Source organism: Engystomops pustulosus, chromosome 9 (assembly GCF_040894005.1).
Source record: "Engystomops pustulosus chromosome 9, aEngPut4.maternal, whole genome shotgun sequence".
In the NCBI taxonomy this organism is placed as follows: domain Eukaryota; kingdom Metazoa; phylum Chordata; class Amphibia; order Anura; family Leptodactylidae; genus Engystomops; species Engystomops pustulosus.
The window spans coordinates 60,900,109-60,924,829 of NC_092419.1; the positions used below are offsets into that span (position 1 = coordinate 60,900,109).

General features: G+C 47.5%; 1 protein-coding gene and 1 long non-coding RNA gene across 8 annotated transcripts in view; one reads left to right on the forward strand and one right to left on the reverse strand.

The window, feature by feature from the left end:
* LOC140077151 (protein Shroom4-like) overlaps nt 1-24,721 on the forward strand; it is a 603,736-nt gene that overhangs the window by 369,850 nt on the left and 209,165 nt on the right. For all 7 annotated transcript variants that reach the window (XM_072124065.1, XM_072124069.1, XM_072124068.1 and 4 more), the window contains one exon: nt 6,098-6,712. In XM_072124065.1, coding sequence (XP_071980166.1) covers nt 6,098-6,712 — 615 coding nt within the window. The remainder of the gene's footprint in view (nt 1-6,097; nt 6,713-24,721) is intronic.
* LOC140077153 (uncharacterized) overlaps nt 1-24,721 on the reverse strand; it is a 102,988-nt gene that overhangs the window by 69,853 nt on the left and 8,414 nt on the right. The window lies entirely within an intron of this gene.

The window sequence follows — 24,721 nt, forward strand, 5'->3', positions numbered from 1 at the left end:
AAAAGTGGCACAATGATAAGAGTGTGGAGGTGGCAGCAGGAGCCCACACGTGGCAGCAACATAGTGGCAGCAACATGGAAAGCCACAGAGTGGCACAATAATATAGTGTGAAGGTGGCATCAACAGGAGCCCACAGGTGGCAGCAACATGGTGTCAGCAATAGGGAAAGCCACAGGGTGGCACAATGATATAGTGTGGAGGTGGCATCAGTAGCAGCAGATTGGAGATGCCACATCCATTATACATTACAGTTTTCCTGAAAAAATCAGGCCTTTGACAAAAAAAAGAACTCCAAAGGTGGCAGCAGCATGAGGTCAGACGTGTGGAGGTGGCAGCAACATGGTAGGCCACAGAGTGGCACAATGACAGAGCGTGGCGGTGGAGGCTGCAGCATCAGCAGCGGCAACAGGAGGCCACAAAGTGGCACAATGATAAGAGTTTGGAGGTGGCGGCAGCAGCAGGAGTCCACAGGTGTCAGCAACATGGTGGCAGCAACAGGGAAAGCCACAGAGTGGCACAATGATATAGTGTGGAGGTGGCATCAACAGGAACCCACAGGTGGTAGCAACATGGTGGCAGCAACATGGAAAGCCACAGAGTGGTCCAATGACAGAGTGTAGAGTTGGCGGCAACAGGAGGCCACAGAGTGGAACAACAATATAGTGGGGGGGGGGGCATCTGTAGCAGCAGGAGCCCATAGAGTAGCACAATATTATAGTGTGAAGGTGGCATCAGCAGCAGCAGGAGCCCGCAGAGTGGCACAATGATATAGTGTGAAGGTGGCACCAGTAGCAGCAGCAGCAGGAGCCCGCAGAGTGGCACAATGATATTTTGTGAAGATGACATCAGCAGGAGCCCGCAGATTGGCACAATGATATAGTGTGAAGGTGGCACAAGTAGCAGCAGGAGCCCGCAGAGTGGCACAATTATATAGTGTGAAGGTGGCACCAGTAGCAGCAGGAGCCCGCAGAGTGGCACAATGATATAGCGTGAAGGTGGCACCAGTAGCAGCAGCAGGAGCCCGCAGAGTGGCACAATGATATAGTGTAAAAGTGGCATCAGTAGCAGCAGCAGGAGCCCGCAGAGTGGCACAATGATATCGTGTGTTAGTGGTATCAGTAGCAGCAGCAGCAGGAGCCCGCAGAGTGGCACAATGATATAGTGTGAAGGTGGCATCAGTATCAGCAGGAGCCCGCAGAGTGGCACAATGATATCGTGTGTTGGTGGCATCAGTAGCAGCAGCAGCAGGAGCCTGCAGAGTGGCATCATAGTGTGGAGGTGGCAGACAACTCCAGTCCCTGGTTAAGATGATAGGAGGCAGATGGAGCAACTGGCAGTGAATGTGTGGCATCAGGCGGGTGGCAGCATCAGAATAGTGGCTGAGGCAGGTAGTTAGAACCCTGACTCATTACTCAACATTTGGAGGAGGCGTCATGGCTGATATAATCAGATGCATTAGGCATTGGCGAGTTGAAATCCTGGCCGATCAAAGCCTGATTCATCTTGACAAAGGTCAGTCTCTCCACATTACGGGTGGACAAGCGGGTTCTCCTGGGGGTAATGATGGCCCCCACCACACTGAACACCCGCTCTGATGCCACACTACTGGCCGGGCAAGACAGCTTCTCTACTGCAAACTCAAGTTGCGGCCACGCATTAAGTTTGGCTGGCCAGTAGTCCATGGGATCCTCTACCTGAGGTGGTAAAGTGCTGTCCGAATAGGCCACCACCTGCTAGTGCAGGATCTGCTCCATGTCCTGCTGCTGCTGGTGGCGGCTACCCTCCTCACTAGGCGGGTGAAGGAAGTTGCTCAATAAGCTGCTGCTGATGGAGCTGCTACTGCTCCTACCAGCCCAGCTCCCCACAGCAGCCGCGGCAGTAGTACGCCAGCGATGACTGCCAGGAATCCCCCGGTCAGACCTGACAGAGGATGGACAATGTCGCACATAGGCAGCGGCCAACTGTGTGCACAGTATTTCTCTATAGTATATCAGCTGTTTCTCCCTCTCAGCAGCTGGAAAAAAGTCACCCATTTTTGCCCGGTAGCGAGGGTCCAAGAAAGTGGAGAGGCAACATTCATCCCTATGGCGGATGTTGACTATTTGGCTGTCACTAGTTAGGCAAAGTAGCATGCTGCAGGCAATCTACGCAAGTGACTCTGAGGGACTCCCGGCCTCCATCTCCACAGTATACTGCCACGGTGCTTCTGGGTCATCTGCCTCGTCTTCTACCTCCTCCAGATGCTCCTGCTCCTCCTCTCTTTCACTACCACTGATTTCACCAGACTCTGCTTGTGCTCCAATGTCCTCCTCCTCCTCCTCCTCCAGTTCAGACCCCACAGGACTCATGTGGCCATGAGATGTATTCTGCACTTCTCAGTGCCCTGACCAGACAGATTTTGCAGCATGAGTTCAATGACATGAATCAGTGGAATGACGTTATTCATCCCGCAGTCTTGGCGACCGACAAATATCGCGGCCTCTTCAAAGGGCCTGAGCAAACGGCAGGTGTCACGCATGAGCTGCCAGTGGATGACATCAAAGTTACACAGGGGAGTACCACGGTCCGCTTGCATTATCAAAAAATCATTAATGGCTTTCCTCTGTTCATACAGGCGGTCTAACATATGGAGGTTGGAGTTCCAACAGGTGGAAACATCGCATATCAGACTATGTTGGGGTAGGCTGTTCTGACTTTTGAGGAGGGTGTACTTGGCTTTGTAAGAATAGCTGAAGTGCGTGCACAGTGTTCTGGCCATTTTTAGAATATCTTGCAGATGGGTGGAAGACTTCAGGAACTTGTTGACTACCATACTGAACACGTGCGCCATGCAGGGCGCATGGACCATCGCTCTTCGTTGCAGTGCGGACACCATCCTCCTTCCATTGTCTGTCACCATGTTTCCGATTTTTAGTTGTCATGGAGAAAGCCACACATTGATTTCTTGTTGCATGACATGGAGCAGTTCCTCCCCTGTGTGACTTTGTTCGCCCAGGCAAACCAGGTGTAGAACTGCGTGACACCACTGTGCTGTGCACATGTGGTATGATGGAGCAGAACTTGTGGAGGCTGAGAGTGGTGGTGGAGAAGGAGGAGGCGGAAACTGGCGCAGGAGCAGCAGTTTGACAACGTGGAGGAGAAAGCGCCGTCTCTTGTGGAAGTTGTTGATGTGGCTGGGAGGGAAGCACATTCACCCAGTGGGCTGTAAAGGACATGTACTGGCCCTGACCATAGTTACAGCTCAACAAGTCTGCGCTGCCGTGCACTTTGGAAGAAATTGATAACTTAGACTGGCCAACCTTCTGTTGTACATAATGTTGAAGGGTTGGCAGTGCCTTTTTGGAAAAACAATTGCAGCTTGGAACTCTCCACCTCGGATTGGTACAAGCTATTAGTTCTCTGATGGGAGTCCACGACTTGGAAAGGGAGAGACTGCAGTACGGATAGCTTCGACAAGAGCACGGTCAGCTTCTGCACCTTAGTATGGCTGGACGCATAGAGTTGTCTCTTTGTAATTGCCTCGCTCAACGACTGCTGGCACCATGCGTAGCGTGGAGCAGGAGCATCTGGACCTGGAGATGATGTCAAAGACAAACAGCTCCTTTCGGCAGATGTGCTGGAGCCTTGACTTGCAGAAACAGCATGTGTGCCACTAGGTGTTGCTGCTGCTGTTGCTTCGCCTGCATGGATGGACCACATCTGACACCTGTTTCTCCCAGGCCGTTGGATGGTGACGCTGCATGTGTTGGCGGAGGGCCGTGGTGCCAAGGTTAGCTCCCTGGCCACTCTTCACTTTCTGCCCGCAGATACCCACGACATATACCCACGCTCGGCTCCTCTGGTGTCTTTACAAAAAATTGCCACGCCACCGAGGTGGTAATTTTACCGCCAACACTCTGCACGCTCAGCAGCTCCGTGCCACTGCTTACTTGGACCTGCGAGGCAGGATTTGTACCCTGCGGACGTTTGGCTCCAGTTCTCACACTGCTGCCACCCTGCTGACTCATGGCCACAGTAGCAAATTGCTGCCTGATGCACAAGCTGACACTCTCTTCGCCTGACGATGATGAATCCCCTGTTACACCCAGCTTCCAAGTGCGATCAGCTACATCATCGTCAATTTGTGTTTCCCCTATCACTGTTACTCTCCTCACCGGTGTAAGTATGCACAGTCTGTCTACTACAGGAAGCAGCGGAAGTCTGCCCCACCTCTTCATTGCCAAGCAGCTGCTGACTGTCCTCAAACACTTCGTCCTTGCTGAATAGTGGCGCTGAGCCTAGACCACCTAGTAGTTCTCTGGCTGCTGGAAAGGAACAGGACAGAGGCTGGTTGAGGACAGGTGAGGGCCTCTGACCTGCTCCTGGGCCATGCCAACTAATTGTTATATCTGAGGAACCCACAGACTCTTGGCTGGGATTGTCGGATGTTATAATTGAGGAATTGGATGACCTAGTCAACCATTCAACAACCTTTGGGTTGTTGATCAACACACTGCTGCTAGATCACAACGGCAGTACTGGCCTCACAGAATCACCCCTGCTGCGACGTCCCCTTACTATGCTGCCACCTCTGCCTGCTCTACCTGCAACCTTTCTGTCTGACATATTGGTTTATAAAATACATGGATTTGACATGTAAATCTGGCTGTAAATTATAGCCCAAAAAGGTATGGCAATGTGCGTTATACAGATACCCCACAACTGACATTGTAATTTCTGTGAAAATCACTGTATAAACTACATGGATTTAACACGTAAATCTGGCTGTAAACTATAGCCCCAAAAAGGTATGGCAATGTGCGTTATACAGATACCCTGACACACAGTGAGAGGTCCACAAATCACTACAGCAGCTGCATAAAGAATACGCTACTGCAGATGCCTAAAAGTCAAACAGATTTGTTCCTAATCGATTTTGTCACTAAATAGAACTGCTATTTGGGGTATACAGATCCTCCTTAAAGAACAACCAGGGATTGGTCCACCAATCGCTACTGCAGATGCATGAAAGTCAATCAGATTTCTTCGTATTCGATTTTGTCACTAAATAGAACTGCTATTTGGGGTATACACATCCCCCTTAAAGAATAACCAGGGATTGCAGCAAGAATCGTCACTACACAGAACAGTAGCAGCAACTAGACACTACAGGCAGCACATGAAGTGTGAAGTGCCGAGATTGAAAATGGGTGGGTTTTATAGGGATGTGTGACACATAAGCCTGCTGTTCGCTGAATGGCTTACAGGTCTGCAGATGTCATCGGTGGTGTTCCTTTCTCCTTACCAGAGTTCTCTGCCCCATGTAACATGTTGTTCTCGCGCCCATTTAGCTGAAAAAAAGGGAAAAAAAACTTTGTTTCCGCCAATCAGCATAAACCTCGGCTTTGTGACAAATCAAATTTTTCCAGAAATTCTAACCGAAGTTAGGTTAGAACCGATTCGCCCATATCTAGTAAAAACCCCAATAATCAAACACAGAGCTTCATAAAGTTCACAGAGCTTCATATACTAAATGGACCTCTTGAAGTAAAATATAGTCCTTGAGCATGGGAATGAAATGTGACAGAAGCCACACTTTTTGGAAGCACCCTACACCTACTTATTCAGGCTTTTTTACAAAGGTCCCCGGATCGCATTTCCGGCGGACTTCCCGACGTTTTGGGGATTTGCGTCACTGTGACAGGTATTTTACTGGGCATTGTGTCACACGCGATCAGATTTTGGCGCAGCGGAGTCGGCTTTCATGCAAAAGAATGGGGGGCGGGCCTTCGTACGATCCAACTGATTCAGACTGAGTGCAGGATTTACGATTAAAATTGTGTCGGAACCAATGCACTTACATACACCGGGAAGAAGATTGTGAACTCCGGCGGACCTGAGCAGGGAAATGACAGATGCAGGATATCGGTCGCACGATCTTAATGAATCGCGGCAATGCACTTTCGGGAACTCTGAGGGACCAGGTAAGTAAATGTGCTCCATTATGTTAAGACTGTATGTGTAAACTTTGTTATTAGCATTTGTTCTGTAGAATCTGTACTATAAAAATTGAATTGTTTATTTAAATTTTATTGAAACATCATATTTTATTCTGCAGTGACTTACATCATTTTATATCTGGACATCAGCATCCTGGCTTATTTAATCCATGTTGTGATGACAATGACCATAAATGGTCTCAAGGCTGCAAGAGAATAACTTCATATAAACTTACCCATGAAAACCTAATCAGGCCACCAAATTTTGCATCATTTCAAGATGGGCATCGAGAGTCATCATTTTCTCGAAATAGAGCTTACTCTATGAGTCATCTTAACCTGGAATACCTTGCTTTGCAAAACAAAGTAAAGTCTTCTCCAGACAAATTTCAAGAAAAAGAGTCATCTGCCCAACCAAAGAAACAAGGACCTCCTCGTCCACCACCTCCTAACTGGGAAAAGTATAAAGAGTACAAGGCATCTAAGCAAATTCCGAAGTCTAGATTATATTATAACGCAAGGTCTGTTTCAGAATCTGACAGAGATATCAATGAAATTAGACAGAGTTCACACAGTCTGCCTGGGGAGAGGACATCTGCCAATGCAGGATGTAAGAATTTTTCTCCGGCTGTTAATGAGTTTAATAATGTTAAAGAACAGCCTGAAGTCAAATCTGCTTTTCAAGTATCTCTGGAATATTCTTCAGCTGTTTCTCCAAATCAGATTGCTTCAATGTAAGTCTTTCATTTTTATCTTCTAACCCTTTTTTAATTGTAAATAATGAGCTTGGAATAATTTTATTTAGATCTTTACATTTTGGTTTAACTTCTGCTTACATAGCAGTACTCTTTAGCAGTAAGCCTCCCTTATACAGGAATAACGCTTCTTTAAAAAAAAAAAAAAAAAAAAACACAACTTAATACTGACTTAGGATATAGCCAGCCAGTCCCCCAGTATATAGCCAGCCAGTCCCCCAGTATACAGTAAGCCAGCCGCCCAGTATACAGCCAGCCAGTCCCCCCAGCATACAGCCAGCCCCCTCGTATACAGCCAGCCAGCCCCCCCCAGTATATAGCCAGCCAGTCCCCACTATATAGCCAGCCAGTCCCCCCAGCAGCAGCAGGAGCCCGCAGAGTGGCACAATGATATAGTGTGATGGTGGCATTCAGGCCCCCCCCTGTATATTGACAGCCAGTCCCTCCAGTATACAGCCAGACAGCCCCCAGTATATAGCCAGCCCCTCCCCAGTATACAGCCTTGCAGTCCCCATAGTATACAGCCAGCAAGTCCCCCCAGTATATAGCCAGCCTCCCCCTGTATAAAGCCAGCCTGCCCCCCCTGTATAAAGTCAGTCTGCCCCCTTTATACAGCCAGCCTGCCCCCCCTGTATACAGTCAGCCTCTTCCCCCTGTATACAGCCAGCTTGCCCCCATGTATACAGCTAGCCTGCCCCCCTGTATACAGCTAGCATGGCCCACCCTGTATACATCCAGCCTGCCCCCCTCTATATAAAACCAGCCTGCTCCCTCTGTTTACAGCCAGCCTGTACCCCTCTGCATACAGCCAGCCTGCCCCCCTCTGTATACAGCCCACCTGTCCCCCTGTATGCAGCCAGCCTGCCCCCCTGTATACAGCCAGACTCTGCCCCCTGTATACAGCCAGACTCTGCCCCCTGTATACAGCCAGCCTACCCCCCCCCCGTATACAGCCACCCTGCCCCCCTCTGTATACAGCCAGCCTGCCCCCTCTGTATACAGCCAGACTCTGCCCCCTGTATACAGCCAGCCTACCCCCCCGTATACAGCCAGCCTGCCCCCCTATATACAGCCAGCCTTTCCCTCTCTGTATACAGCCAGCCCTCCCCTATGTTTACAGCCAACCTGAACCCTCTGTTTACAGCCAGCCTGCCCCCTGTATAAAACCAGCCTTTCCCCCCCAGTATCCAGCCAGCCTGCCCCCCCAGTATCCAGCCAGCCTGCCCCCCCTGTATACACAGCCATCCTGTCCCCCACTGTATACAGCCAGCCTGTCCCCCTCTGTATACAGCCAGCCTGTCCGCCTCTGTATACAGCCAGCCTGCCTCCCTCTGTTTACAGCCAATCTGACCCCCTCTGTATACATCCAGCTCCTCCCTGTATACAGTCTGCTCCCTTCTGTATACAGCCAGCCTGCCCCCCTGTACACAGCCAGCCTGCCCCCCTGTATACAGTCAGCCTACCCCCCTGTATGCAGTCAGCCTGCCCCACCCTCTGTTTACAGCCAGCCTGCCCCCTACGTTTACAGCCAGCCTGACCCCTCAGTTTACAGCCAGCCCTCCCTCTGTTTACAGTCAGCCTTCCCCTCTGTATACAGCCAGCCTTCCCCCCTCTGTGTACAGCCAGCCTGCCCCCCCTGTGTATAGCCAGCCTGCCCCCCCTGTATACAGCCAGCCTGCCCCCCCTGTATACAGCCAGACTTGCCCCCCTGCGTACAGCCAGCCTGCCCCCCCTGTATACAGCCAGCCTGCGCCCCCTGTATACAGTCAGCCTACCCCCCTGTATACAGTCAGCCTGCCCCGCCCTCTGTATACAGCGAACCTGCCCCCTACGTTTACAGCCAGCCTGACCCCTCAGTTTACAGCCAGCCCTCCCTCTGTTTACAGTCAGCCTTCCCCCCTGTATACAGCCAGCCTCCCCCCCCTGTATACAGCCAGACTTGCCCCCCTGCATACAGCCAGACTTGCCCGTGTATACAGCCAGCCCACCCCCCTCTGTATACAGCCAGCCTTCCTCCCTCTGTATACAGCCAGCCTGCACCCCTCTGTATACAGCCAGCCTGCCTCCCTCTGTATACAGCCAACCTGATCCCTTCTGTATACAGCCAGCTCCTCCCTGTATACAGCCTACTCCCCCCTGTATACAGCCAGCCTGCCCACCTGTATATAGTAAAAAAAAAACAAAAACATGTACTCACCCTTTCGACGCTCCTTCGAAGCTCCACTGATGTAGTCCAGCCGGCGGTGACAGCTCCTCGTGCTGCCGGCGTCGCACAGACTATGATGTCGGCAAGCAGTTGACGTCATAGTCTTTGAACCGCCGGCACGTAAGGAGCTTTCCCCCCCGGCCAGACTACATCAGCGGAGCTTCGGGTAAGCGTTGGAAGGGTAAGTACATGTTTTTTTTATTTTTCGACCGGCCCCAAACTAGTCGGCCCACCAGTATTTCCCCCTGTGGGCTGAGTGAATAAACTTGGGATACAGATCCAGGCACTGCCTACTTCCTTCTAAAATGAACTTTTAAAATTATGCTAAAGGACCCGGAAGGCTACTGGGGTGCTTCCCAGAATCCCTTTTTGCTGCAGATTCACATGATGTTACAGTGTGCAAGAACTCTCTCTCACTTACATCAAGCAGAGGGAATCCCCTCCATCTGTATGATGTAATCTTATTACAGCACAGGAAGACTCAAGCGGGGGACAAGGTGACAGCTTGTGAATCTAACAGCGTGCGAATCTAAGGTCCGGAGGAGCAACCAGGCTCAAAAGCCCTCCAGGCTCGTTAGCATAATTTTAGATGAAGAAAGGAGCCCATTGATAGCATAATTATATATAATAATATATATATATATATATATATATATATATATATATATATATATATTATATATATAAATATAAGAAGATTAACACAGTCATAGTGTCGGGATCTATGAGTAAGTGTCCCTGACTTATCCATACTTGATTTTGATTTCCATTAACATAAGCACTCAAATTTGCATTCAAAGTGTTTTTCTAGAGGAATTAGAATTAATGTAATGTAAGTAACTTAGTTGTTTTGTTTTGCAAAGTCTTTCCTCAAGGATAATTGAGGTAATTTTTTAAAATTGGCATTTCAAAATAATCTTAAATTTACATTTTGCGTATAAGCTAAATGATTGCTTTTTTTTGGTCTAATTAATGTAAACTGTACAACCAGTATGTTGTAAAATGGGTTAACATTAGAGATGAGCGAACACACTCGTCCGAACTTGATGCTCGTTCGAGCATTAGCGTACTCGTAACTGCCCGGACGAATACTTCGCCAGCTCGAGAAAATGGCATCTCCCGCCGTTTTGATTTTTGGCGGCCAGAAACAGAGCCAATCACAAGCCAGGAGACTCTGCACTCCACCCAGCATGACGTGGTACCCTTACACGTTGATAGCAGTGGTTGGCTGGCCTGATCAGGTGACCCTGGAATAGACTAGCCCCTGCCCGCGCTGTTCGCATCATTCTCTGTCTGGATGCCGTTAGAGAGAGAGCTGCTGCTGCTGCAGGGATAGCGTTAGGCTGTTATATTAGCTTACTGTTAGGCAGGAGTGAGTCTACAAGAACCCAACAGCCCTTGTTAGGGCTAGAATAGCAGTGGTCATCTTGGAATCTGGCAGCCCATTTCCACCAACAATACTTATGATGAAAGGAGGTAAGTATAAAAATACTATATAAGAGAGGCGCACGCTAACGAGGTGGACAAATTCTGTGGGTCCTAGACTATATAAGAACTACAGTGGGGCACATTTACTTACCCGGCCCATTCGCGATCCAGCGGCGCGTTCTCTGCACAGGATTCGGGTCCGGCTGGGATTTAAGATGGTAGTTCCTCCGCCGTCCACCAGGTGGCGCTGCAGCGCCGAAAATAATCTCAACGCCCCGGAATGCACCATCCCATAGAAGGTGAAGGTGAGCGCTCCCCAAGCGACACATTTTCGGTTTTTAAATGCGGCGGTCTTTCCGAATACGTCGGGTTTTCGTTCGGCCACGCCCCCCCGATTTCTGTCGCGCGCATGCCGGCCCCGATGCGCCACAATCCGATCGCGTGCGCCAAAATACCGGGGCAATTCATGTACAAGCGGCGCAAATCGGAAATATTCGGGTAACACGTCGGGAAAACGCGAATCGGGCCCTTAGTAAATGACCCCCAGTATGTCTAGTACCGCCCAATTGTCCAGACTGATTATGGGACAAAGTACTATAAGTATGTGCTTATGGGACAAAGTACTATACACCTACAACGTGTTGTTGCCCCTAGGGATAATAATCCCACCTCCAATTAACATCTGTGGATGTATGGGGACAAAATTACCAAAAAATAAGACTCATATAGGAGACGTGAACAAAGTTGGTCCGTCCGATGGGGGTTATTAATGAACTTGACATCTAAAAAGATAGAAATACACGGATTAGTTGGATAAAGAAAAGGGGGGATTCTCCCCGTACAATATACATCATATGAAGGTACAGAAGAAACATTGGGACGAACAAAGTGACCAGCAGTCTCATGCGCTCAACAATGACATGAAGAATGAAATAATCTAAATAATGCTCGTGAGATTATACTCAATGTTTTGGCCATGTGGTTGTAGCGTATTTAGGCGATGTATCCATTGAAGCTCTCGTTTCCTCAATAGTAGTGTCCTGTCGCCCCCTCGTCTCAAGGGAGGGACATGATCAATGAGGACAAACCTTAATTGAGATTCTGTGTGACCTTTTTCAAAGAAAAGTCGGCTTAGAGGTAAATCCTGTTTTTTCTTCCTGATTGTGTACTTATGATGCGCAATTCTCGTTTTAAAGTCATTCGTTGTTTCGCCAATATATTTAAGTCCACATGGGCATGATAACATGTAGATCACGTAGTCACTATTGCATGTAAGATAGTGACGTATTCTATATGTAGTGCCGTTGTGTGAAAACGTTTCTCCCTTGTGCATTAATGCACAGTTAATACAGGCTCTACATGGAAAGCTACCCGTACGAGTTATGCCCAATATACCCCTTTGTCGGGACATTTTTAAAGGTCCTACATCGGGTTTAACCACTCGGTCCCCAATGTTCTTAGCCCGTCTGTAAGAGAAATGGGGAGGGTTTTTGAATTCTGGGACTCCCGTGGTTTCTTTACTTAACACTTTCCAATGTTTTTTTATGATGTTAGAGATTAAGTTGCTTTTGTCTGAAAAAGTAGATACAAAGGGGATTCTGTCTGTTTTGCGTACTTTGTTCTTAGGTTGGAGTAAGTCACTTCTGTCATGTGTATCAGTCAAACTGATGTTCTTATCAATTATTTTTTTAGGGTAACCTCTGTCCAAAAATTTTTTTGTCATTATTGTTTTGTTAGTCTCGTAGGCCTGTTCATTGCTAGAGATCCTCTTTATTCTGAGGAACTGGCTTAGTGGAAGTGACTCAAGCATATGTCGTGGATGTGCACTGTCATATCTCAATAAGGGTTTCTGTCTGTGGGTATTGTAAATAAATCCGTATGTATTGCATGGTTTTCATAATGCACAGTGACATCGAGAAACTGTAAAGAATAAGAAGAATGCACAACAGTGAACTTTATATCATCATGAATAGTGTTGAGATATGCATGGAACTGCTCAAGTTCCTGAACAGTGCCCGACCATAGAAGGAAGACATCATCTGTGTATCGCCACCACTCCCTAGCATGTTGGAAGTGGTGGGACACATAGATGAAGTCCTCCTCAAGCATTGCCATCATGATATTTTCGTAATTTGGGGCCATGTTCGCCCCCATTGCTACCCCCTTTAATTGAGTGTAGAACTCATTGCCAAACAAAAAATAATTGTTATATAACACCACCTTTAACAGATCTATGATAAGTAGAATAGTTTGTGGAGAATACTCGGTAAGTTGTAAACATTTTTCTACAGCTTTTATACCTCGTGAGTGATCTATTGAGGTATACAGAGATACCATGTCAAGATACCTTTTTGCAAAAGGTCTATCATTTTCACCATGTGCACAAACTGACTAGTTCGAGGTTGAACAAGATTTATGCAGATTTTTTCGTAACATCAGACTTAAGTATTGGTTCCATAATAACCCCATACCAAAACACAGCACCGATAGGGCATTAGACCCCAAACAGTTTGGGTTGTACAATAAAAGCCAGTTCACCCCGAGCATAGATGCACCCGCCATTACCACTTTTTGCGAAGCAGTACAACATGATATTGAATCATTAACCACAGACACCAGGTTTAAACATGCCAATATGACATCCGCTGAAATAGATGCTCTAAAAACATTGGTCCATGATGGCGACATCACTATTAAGCAAGCCGATAAAGGCGGAGCTGTCGTCATCATGGACACCTCAGCATATCTTACAGAGATCCGCAGACAACTCAGTGACACTTCGGTTTACAGATACATATCAGGAGATCCAAAATTCACCATTGCTCGCAAGATCATTTTGGACACTGCACTATCTGCAGGTCTTATTACTGAAAATATGTACATATACCTGACTGTACTACACCCCATTACACCGGTGATATATATCCTCCCAAAAATTCATAAAAGTTTACAAAATCCACCCGGTAGGCCTATAGTCTCTGGATGCAATTCCATCTTTTCACATATAGCCATCTTCTTGGATGTCATTTTGGGGGAATCAGTACAGAAAATCAAGTCTTATGTCCGTGACACATCGGACTTTTTGAGCAAACTACAAAACATTAATATTACAAAAGAGGATCAATTTTTACTGGTGTCATTTGACGTGGTATTTCTGTATACCTCAATAGATCACTCACGAGGTATAAAAGCTGTAGAAAAATGTTTACACGGAGTATTCTTCACAAACTATTCTACTTATGCTAGGGAGTGGTGGCGATACATAGATGATGTCTTCCTTCTATGGTCGGGCACTGTTCAGAAACTTGAGCAGTTCCATGCATATCTCAACACTATTCATGATGATATAAAGTTCACTGTTGTGCATTCTTATTATTCTTTACAGTTTCTCGATGTCACTGTGCATTATGAAAACCACGCAATACATACGGATTTATTTACAAAACCCACAGAGAGAAACACCTTATTGTGGTATGACAGTGCACATCCACGACATATGCTTGAGTCACTTCCACTAAGCCAGTTCCTCAGAATAAAGAGGATCTCTAGCAATGAACAGGCCTACGAGACTAACAAAACAATAATGACAAAAAAATGTTTGGACAGAGGTTACCCTAAAAAAATAATTGATAAGAACATCAGTTTGACTGATACACATGACAGAAGTGACTTACTCCAACCTAAGAACAAAGTACGCAAAACAGACAGAATCCCCTTTGTATCTACTTTTTCAGACAAAAGCAACTTAATCTCTAACATTAAAAAAAACATTGGAAAGTGTAAAGAAACCACGGGAGTCCCAGAATTCAAAAACCCTCCCCTTTTTTCTCACAGATGGACTAAGAACATTGGGGACCGAGTGGTTAAATCCGATGTAGGACCTTTAAAAATGTCCCGACAAAGGGGTATATTGGGCATAACTCGTACGGGTAGCTTTTCATGTAGAGCCTGTATTAACTGTGCATTAATGCACAAGGGAGAAACGTTTTCACACAACGGCACTACATATAGGATACGTCACTATCTTACATGCAATAGTGACTACGTGATCTACATGTTATTATGCCCATGTGGACTTAAATATATTGGCAAAACAACCAATGACTTTAAAACGAGAATTACACATCATAAGTACACAATCAGGAAGAAAAAACAGGATTTACCTGTAAGCCGCCATTTTTTTGAAAAGGGTCACACAGAATCTCAATTAAGGTTTGTCCTCATTGATCATGTCCCTCCCTTGAGACGAGGGGGCGACAGGACACTACTATTGAGGAAACGAGAGCTTCAATGGATACATCGCCTAAATACGCTACAACCACATGGCCTCAACATTGAGTATAATCTCACGAGCATTATTTAGATTATTTCATTCTTCATGTCATGGTGGAGCGCATGGGACTGCTGGTCACTTTGTTCGTCCCAATGTTTCTTCTGTACCTTCATATGATGTATATTGTACGGGGAGAATCCCCCCTTTTCTTTATCCAACTAATCCGTGTGTTTCTATCTTTTTAGATGTCAAGACAATTGTTCATTAATAACCCCCATCGGACGGACCAACTTTGTTCACGTCTCCTATATGAGTCTTATTTTTTGGTAATTTTGTCCCCATACATCCACAGATGTTAATTGGAGGTGGGATTATTATCCCTAGGGGCAACAACACATTGTAGGTGTATAGTACTTTGTCCCATAAGCACACAGGTCTGTCGAATGATGGACCAGTGACAATTTGGCGGTACTAGACATACTGTGGGTCTTATATAGTCTAGGACCTCCAGAATTTGTCCACCTCGTTAGCGTGCGCCTCTCTTATATAGTATTTTTATACTTACCTCCTTTCATCATAAGTATTGTTGGTGGAAATGGGCTTCCAGATTCCAAGATGGCCACCGCTACCTGCACATGTCTTACACGCCTGCGCGAGTGGTGACGTATATAACAATGTCATCACTTCCGGCCCTTCCACACACCCACCTCCGGTATCACGTGGATCCATGACGTATGGCCGCTGGCGGTTCCGAACACAAAAAACTATTTATGAATGAAACTCAGGAGACGTGGGGCAGGTCTGAATACCGATGGGCGGGATCACTGGTTTTAATAAAGCACTATGTCCCTTTTGTATCGTTTACACTGTTTATTATGATGTATCAATACTATTGCACCTTAATAATGCTATATGCATTCTGATATTGCACTACTGGATCAATTTTGTATCAACTATTGTTTCACATAATGATTGACCAATCAGCAGGGCTTTTGGTCCTTAAATAGTTGGATCTGTTTCACTGTTGTTATGCTTGAGAAAGGTGCGGTTCTAGCACCGAAACGTCGCTGTGTGATGGAATAAAAGTTCACCACTTTTCTACAATTCATTGAGGGCTGCCTCTTCACTACGCATATCAAGGACCCATGCCAAGGGATCATCTACTAACTACTGGCTTGTGCTGCTTTGGACTTTGCATTTTATATATATATATATATATATATATATATATATATATATATATATATATATATATATATATATATATATATATATATTTTGTTGATTTGCTTGTGGCACTAGTGTGGCCTTGCTGGCACTAGTAGTGCAGCTAGTACCATATTGTGAGGAATTTGCAGAGAGACTTGGGAATGTTCTATTTAGCTCTTAGTGACACACACATCTCAAACACCTAAGTGGGACAATTTATTAGGGGTTTGATTGAATTAGGCACCGTCTGCTGATTTTTTTTTTTTACTTTTATTTTTTTTTTATTACTCAAAGTCATCAGGCACAGTACAAAATCCAGTTGTGTGCTGTCAGTGTAGGTTAGAAACTAGCCATAGAAATAGGATAGCATCGTTTTGTAAAAAAAAAAAAAAAAACACAAATAAAACAGAAAAAAATCCCCAAAAATTTACAGTATATACTTTAATTTTGAAAATGTTTAACCCAAGGGCTAGGGGTAGAGGACGAGGGCGTGGACGTGGGCGTCCAACTACTGCAGGGGTCAGTACCGGCGTACTCTGAGGAACTGTTTTCTGGACCCTTCCCAGAGTCACAAACCACTTGTCCGGTTGCTGCTGAGCTCTCTTCTGATGCCCAGGTTTTCCACCGGTCGCAGTCTGTGGGTGATGATGACATTGTTGACGTAGTGGAAGAAGTGTGTAAAGAGGTGTCGGATGATGAGGAGACACGGTTGTCAGACAGTGGTGAAGTTGTTCTCAGGGCAGGAAGTCCGAGTGGAGAGCAGACCGAGGGATCGGAGGATGATGAGATGACAGAGCCAAGCTGGGTTGATAGGCCTGGTGAACACAGTGCTTCTGAGATGGAGGTGAGTCCTCGACGAGAACAGGTTGGAAGAGGCAGTGGTGGGGCCAGACGGAGAGGCAGGGCCAGAGCTGGTGCATCAGTGCCAAATGTTTCACGTAGTGAAGCTCCCGTGGCGAGGGCTAGATTTTCGGAAGTCTGGAGGTTCTTTAAAGAAATGCCGGATGACTGACGGACTGTGGTGTGCAACCTGTGCCACACCAGGATCAGCAGGGGTCCCACCACTACCAGCTTAACCACCACCAGTATGCGCAGGCATATGAATGCTAAACACCCCACTCAATGGAACCAAGGCCGCTCACCTCCGGCCGGGCACACCACTGCTCCTTCCCCTGTGTCACCTGCTGCCTCTGCTAGTCAGCCCCCTGCCCAGGACCCCGGCCCAAACACCTCCCGTGCGAAAACCACACCTTCGCCTCCACGATCCTCCACAGTATCCACCAATATCTCCATGCGCAGCATTCAGCTCTCCATACCCCAGACGCTGGAGCACAAGAGGAAGTACAGTGCAACCCACCCACACGCCCAAGCCCTCAACATCCAGATCTCCAAACTGCTTAGCCTGGAGAAGCTGCCCTATAGGCTGGTAGAGACCGAGGCCTTTCGCAACCTCATGGCGGCGGCTGCCCCTCGGTATTCGGTCCCCAGCCGCCACTACTTTTCACGATGTGCCGTCCCAGTCCTGCACCAGCACATGTCAGACAACATCATCCGTGCCCTGACCAACGCCGTTTCTGACAAGGTCCACCTGACCACGGACACGTGGACGAGTGCTGCCGGGCAGGGCCACTATATATCGCTGACGGCACATTGGGTTAACTTGGTGGAGGCTGACCCTGGGGCTGGTCATATCCCACCCCTCCTCCGCCTCCTCCTCCGAATTACCATCCGTGGGCATGGCGCCATCAGTCTGTAGCTCTAGGCACAGCAGCAGTGCCATCGCTAAGCGACAGCAGGCGGTGCTCAAACTGCTGAGCCTAGGCGATAAAAGGCACACTGCCCAAGAGCTTTTACAGGACATCACGGCGCAGAGTGATCTGTGGCTGGCACCGCTGAACCTGAAGCCAGGCATGGTTGTGTGTGACAACGGCCGTAACCTGGTGGCGGCTCTGCAACTTGGCAGACTGACACATGTGCCATGCCTGGCCCACGTGTTAAATCTCATAGTTCAGCGTTTCCTGAAGACATACCCCAATCTGTCTGATTTGCTCACGAAGGTGTGCCGCATCTGTGCGCATTTCAGGAAGTCCAGCACAGATGCTGCCACTCTCAGGGCATCGCAGCGCCGCCTCCAACTGCCCGCTCACCGACTGTTATGCGACGTGCCCACGAGGTGGAATTCAACATTAACTATGTTATCCAGAGTTTACCAGCAGCGCAGAGCGATTGTAGTCTACAATGAGGAGTGGACGTGGATGTCTGATATCTGTCAGGTGCTGAGTAACTTTGAGGAGTCAACACAGATGGTCAGTGGTGATGCCGCCATCATCAGCCTCACCATCCCGCTGCTTGGCCTGTTGAAAAACTCTCTGGTCAGCATGAAGTCGGAAGCTTTGCGCTCGTCACAAGAGACGGGGGAAGAAGATTCCCTTGTTGATAGCCAAAGCACCCTCAGGTCTGTGGAGGCTGAGGTGGTGGTGGAGAAGGAAAAGGAGGAGGCTGACACTGGCGCAGGTGCATCAGTTTGACAATGTGGAGGAGAAAGCACCGTCTCTTGTGGAAGTGGTTGATGTGGCTGGGAGGGAAGCACATTCACCCAGTGGGCTGTAAAGGACATGTACTGGCCCTGACCAGCTCCACACATTCGCGCTGGTGTGCACCTTGGAATAAAATGATAAGCTCAAGGACTGGCCCACCTTCTGTTGTACATAATAGGGAAAGGCTGGTAGTGCCTTTTTGGAAAAAAAATTGAGGCTTGCAACTCTCCACCTCGGTTCGGCACAAGCCATTAGTTCTCTGAAGGGTGCAGAGTCCAAGACTTGGAAAGGGAAAGACTGCAGTACCAACAACTTTGACAAGAGCACAATCAGCACCTTAGGATGGCTGGACGCATAGAGTTGTCTTTTTGTAATCGCCTCCCTCAACAACTTCTGGCGCCATGCTTAGCTAAGAGCAGGAGCATCTGGTCCTGGATATGATGTCAAAGACAAACAGCTCCCTTCGGGCAGAGGTGCTGGAGCCTTGACTTGCTGAAACAGCATGTGTGCCACTAGGTGCTGCTGCTGCTTCTGTTGCTTCGCCTGCAGGATGGACCACATCTGACACCCATTTCTCCCAGGCTATTGGATGGTGAATCTGCATGTGTTGGCGCAGGGCTGTGGTGCCAAGGATAGTTCCCTGGCCACGCTTCGCTTTCTGCCCGCAGATAGGACATATACCCACGCTCGGCTCCTCTGGTGTCTTTACAAAAAATTGCCACACTGCTGAGGTGGTAACTTTTCTGCCAACACTCTGCACTGATCAACTACTACCACCGCTGCCTCACTGAGCCCCTGTGCCACTGCTTACTTGGACCTGCGAGTTGGGATTTGTACCCCGCGGCATTTGGCTCCAGTTCTCACACTGCTGACACTCTCTTCGTCTGACAATAATGAATCCCCTGCTACACCCAGCTCCCAAGTGCGATCAGCTACATCATCGTCAATTTGCGTTTCCCCATACCAAAGAGGTATGGCAATGTGCGTTATACAGATACCCCACAACTGACAATGTAAATTCTGCGAAAATCACTGTATAAACTGCATGGATTTTACACGTAAATTTGGCTGTAAACTATAGCCCCAAAAAGCTATGGCAATGTGGGTTATATAGATACCCCATAACTGACAGTGTAATTTCTGTGAAAATCACTGTATAAACTACGTGGATTTGACACGTAAATCTGGCTGTAAACTATAGCCCCAAAAAGGTATGGCAATGTGCGTTATACAGATACCCTACAACTGACACACAGTGAGAGGTCCACAAATCACTAAAGCAGCTGCATAAAGAAATCGCTACTGCAGATGCATGAAAGTCAAACAGATTTGTTCCTATTCGATTTTGTCACCTAAATAGAACTGCTATTTGGGGTATACAGATCCCCCTTAAAGAACAACCAGGGATTGCCGCAAGAATCGTTACTAAACAGAACAGTAGCAGCAACTAGACACTACAGGCAGCACATGAAGTGTGAAGTGCCGAGATGTAAAATGGCTGGTTTTATAGGGCTGTGTGACACATAAGCCTGCTGTCCGCTGATTGGCTTACAGGTCTGCAGATGTCATCGGGGGTGTTCCTTTCTCCTTCCTAGAGTTCTCTGCCCCATGTAACACGTAATTCATGATTTATGATGAACAGCCAAACTGCAGCCCTGGGAATGCATTAGCTGTTATATATTAGCATAATGCAATGACTCTCGTCTGCTGCATTGTGTACTGCTAATAGGATCAGACTGCATTATGTGCCCGTTCTCACGGGTATATACAATGGCCTAAGAGATTTGGCTAGTTAAACAGCTGTTAACAAAACATAACTGTTAACGCTATGTTAATACAAGCAACCTGTGACTGCACTCTTAAGGTCTAGACACACCTGCAAACAGTTATTCCAAATGCACTTGAATTGTGTTTCAAAATACAATTGAATTGCATATTGTTAACGTGGGCTTAAAGGGGTTGGCCACTTTATAAGCAAAATTTTAAAAACCAGTCCCAGGTTATGGCCATACATAATAATGTTATGCTTACCACCCACTGAAATACAGCTCTAAGCATTGCAGGATCTGTGCTCCATCCGTAAATGGCGTCTGCTGGGAAGTCACAGAACACTCTAGTGGGCTCTCTGTGCGCGTTCAAGATTCCCTCGATGGACGCTATATTATACTTCTCGGCAGCGCAGGGACGGTGAGCACGTGTAGTGAGTAGGAGGACATGTTAGGACTAGAAATGAGCTATAGCCGCTTGGCTACATTTAAAAAATTAACTTTACATTTTGATCAAATTGCTAAGACCACTAACCACTTCATTGTGTCTGACTATCCCTTGTTTTATTGCACTATTGTGCTCTAGTATGATAATGATCCACTCATCTTTCAGTCTTTTCCACTGTTCTGTGAATGAAGTGGGTTTCTTGGCCATTACTTTATCATCAAAGTTTTCCAGAGGTTTTCTATTGGGTTTAGATCAGGACTCTGGGCATTTCATTGTTTTAATGGTTTCTGTTTCAAGGAACTTTTATGCCAGTTTTGCTGTGTGACAGGGGGTGTTGTACTCCAGGAAAATTTCTGGCTGATTGAGTGAAGAAGCTAGAAAGGAATCACATGTTGTTCTGAATGTTCTGATTAGAGATGGGCGAATTTGTTAAAATTCGTTTTGTCCCGATTTGCCGAATTTTTCGAAAAAATTTGATTCGACCCGAATCGAATCAAAACGAATCAACGAATTAAAAAACAGGCATTTCCTGGCCGCAGAGAGCCTGTAGGGTGTTGTAGAACGTTGTGCCATACTTAAATATGCATAGGGAGCGTGGTTTGGTCTTCAAACAATGCTGTGTTTTAGTATGACACGCACATGACAGCCGCGGCTCTTAGAATCGCTTCACTCTTCACTTCCATGTGCACTTACATAGGCCAACTTCACCAAATAAGCAAAGCGGGAACGCAGCCTGACAAGGTAGCATCTGTGCCAGCTCGAAAGGACCGAGCTGAGGGCCAAGATCCCACTATAACATCAAAGAGTGCACTCTTTTTACACTAACATCAGATGATTGCATAGATTATGACAGAACCTGTTCTGTTAAACGCGGGTACATGTGGAAAGCCCCCCAAAAGAGTGCAGAGGATGTCGGCAGTAATTTAGCATTGACGTCACTGATCATTTTGCCCTTCTTTTCACGCGTCAGTGTCCTCTTTCAATCGGTCAATAATCCATCAGTATTGCTAAAGCCAAAATCAAACAGGAGTTGATCCAGAATAGAGATGAGCAGCAAATGGGATACTTGCATGTCATCTATGTTCTGTATCCACTCCTGCTTTTGGCTATCAATCTTGAAGCTTTTCATCCTTCTGACTGATGAAATGAAGGGGAAAACCAAACATAGTGGCAACGTCATAGAGTGATGGAGGGTGAAAACAGCATTATGGAAATCACAGGGTGTTCCAGGGAGACAGCGGTCAGTTGGCAGCAGCATGAGTAGGCTGCAGAGTGGCACAATGACAAATTATGGAGGTGGCGGAAACATGGTAGGCCACAAAGTAGCACAATGATAAGAGTGTGGAGGTGGCGGCAGCAGCAGCAGGAGCCCACAGGTGGCAGCAACATGGTGGCAGCAAAAGGGATAGCCACAGAGTGGCACAATGATTTAGTGTGGAGGTGGCATCAGCAGCAGGATCCCACAGGTGGCAGCAACATGGTGGCAGTAACAGGGAAAGCCACAGAGTGGCACAATTATATAGTGTGGAGGTGGCGACAGAAGAAGCAGCAGCAGGAGTCCACAGGTGTCAGCAACATGGTGGTAGCAACAGGGAAAGCCACAGAGTGGCACAATGATATAGTGTGAAGGTGGCATCAGAAGCAGCAAGTGCCTGCAGAGTGGCACAATAATATAGTGTGAAGGTGGCATGAGAAGCAGCAGGAGCCTGCAGAGTGGCACAATGATATAGTGCATTGGTGACATCAGCAGCAGGAGGAGCCCACATAGTGGCACAATGATATTGTGTGTTGGTGGCATCAGAAGCAGCAGCAGCAGGAGGAGCCCACAGAGTGGCACAATGATATAGTGTGTTGGTGGCAACAGAAGCAGCAGTAGTTGGAGCCCGCAGAGTGGCACAATGATATAGTGTGAAGGCGGCATCAGAAGCAGCAGCAGCAGGAGCCCGCAGAGTGGCACAATCATATAGTGTGAAGGTGGCATCAGAAGCAGCAAGAGCAGCAGAGTGGCACAATGATATAGTGTGAAGGTGGCATCAGAAGCAGCAGGAGCCTGCAGAGTGGCACCATGATATAGAGAGGAGGTGGTGGACAATTCCAGTCCCTGGTAAAGATGGTAGGAGGCAGATGGTGCAACTAGCAGCAGATGTGTGGCATCAGGCGGGTGGCAGCATCAGAATAGTGGCTGAGGCAGGTAGTTAGAACCCAGACTCATTTCTCAACGTTTAGAGGTGGTGTCATGGCTGATCTAATCTGATGCATTAGGCTTTGGTGAGTTGAAATCCTGGCCGATCCAAGCCTGATTCATCTTGATCTAGGCCACCACCTGCTGGTGCAGGGTCTGCTTCATGTCCTGCTGCTGCTGGTGGCGGCTAAGCTCCTCACTAGGCGGGTGAAGGAAATTGCTCATTAAGGAATCCAGACTTAAGCGACTCTTGATGGAACTGCTACTGCTCCTACCCCCCCAGCTCCCTACAGCAGCCGTGGTAGTAGTACGTGAGCAATGACTGCCAGGAATCCCCTGGTCAGACCTGACAGAGGATGGACAATGGCGCACATAAGCAGCGGCCAACTGTGTGCTCAGTATTTATCTATAGTATGCCAGTTGTTCCTTCCTCTCAGCAGCAGGAAAAAAATGGGCCATTTTGAACCGGTAGTGAGGGTCCAAGAGGGTGGAGAGCCAAAAGTCATCCCTATGCCGGATGTGGACTATTCGGCTTTCACTAGTTAGGCAAAGCAGCATGCTGCGGGCCATCTGCGCAAGTGACTCTGAGGGACTCCCGGTCTCCATATCCACAGTATACTGCCACGGTGTTTGTGTATCATCTGCCTCGTCTTCTACCTCCTCCGGATGCTCCTCCTCTCCTGTCACCTGAGTAGAAAAACCACAAATTGCACCAGACTCTGTTTGTGCTCCACTGTCCTCCTCCTCCATCTCCAGTTCAGCCCCCACCGGACTCATGTGGCCATGAGATGTAGTCTCCACTTCTCCAGTACTCTGACCAGACAGATTTTGCAGCATAAGTTCCAGGACATGAAGTAGTGGAATGACGTTATTCATCCCACAGTCCTGGCGACTGAAAAATATCTCTTCAAAAGGCCTGAGCAAACGGCAGGTGTCACGCATGAGTACTACGGTCCGCTTGCATCATTAAAAAATCATGAATGACTTTTTTCTGTTCATACAGGCAGTCTAACATATGGAGGCTGGAATTTTAACAGGTGGAAACATCGCATATCAGACTTTGTTGGGGTAGGCCGTTCTGGCGCTGCAACTCGAGGAGGGTGTGCTTGGCTTTGTAAGAATGGCTGAAGTGCGTGCACAGTGTCCTGGCCAGTTTTAGAATGTCTTGCAGATGGGTGTAAGACTTCAGGAACTTGTTGAATACCAGATTGAACACATGCGCCATCCCTCCTCTGTTTAGCGCGGACACCATGTTCCTCCCATTGTCTGTCACCATGGTTCCGATTTTTAGTTGTCGCGGAAAAAGCCACACATTGATTTCTTCTTGCATGACGCGGAGCAATTCCTCTCCTGTGTGACTTTGTTCACCCAGGCAAACCAGGTGTAGAACTGTGTGACACCGCTGTACAGTGCACATGTGCTATGATAGAGCAGCACTTGTGGAGGCTGAGGTGGTGGTGGAGAAGGAGGAGGCGGACACTGGCACAGGAGCAGCAGTTTGACAACGTGGAGGAGAAAGCGCCGTCTCTTGTGGAAGTTGTTGGTGTGGCTGGGCGGGAAGCACATTCACCCAGTGGAACGTAAAGGACATATATTGTCCCTGACCATAATTACAACTCCACATGTCCACGATGCCGTGCACTTTGGAAGAAACTGATAAACTCAAGGACTGGCCCACCTTCTGTTGTACATATTGGTGAAGGGCTGGCACAGCCTTTTTGGAAAAAAAATTGCGGCTTAGAACTCTCCACCTCGGTTCGGCACAAGCCATTAGTTCTCTGAAGAGTGCAGAGTCCACGACTTGGAAAGGGAGAGACTGCAGTACCAACAACTTCGACAAGAGCACGATCAGCTTCTGCACCTTAGGATGGCTGGACGCATAGAGTTGTCTTTTTGTAATCGCCTCGCTCAACGACTGCTGGCGCCATGCGTAGCGAGG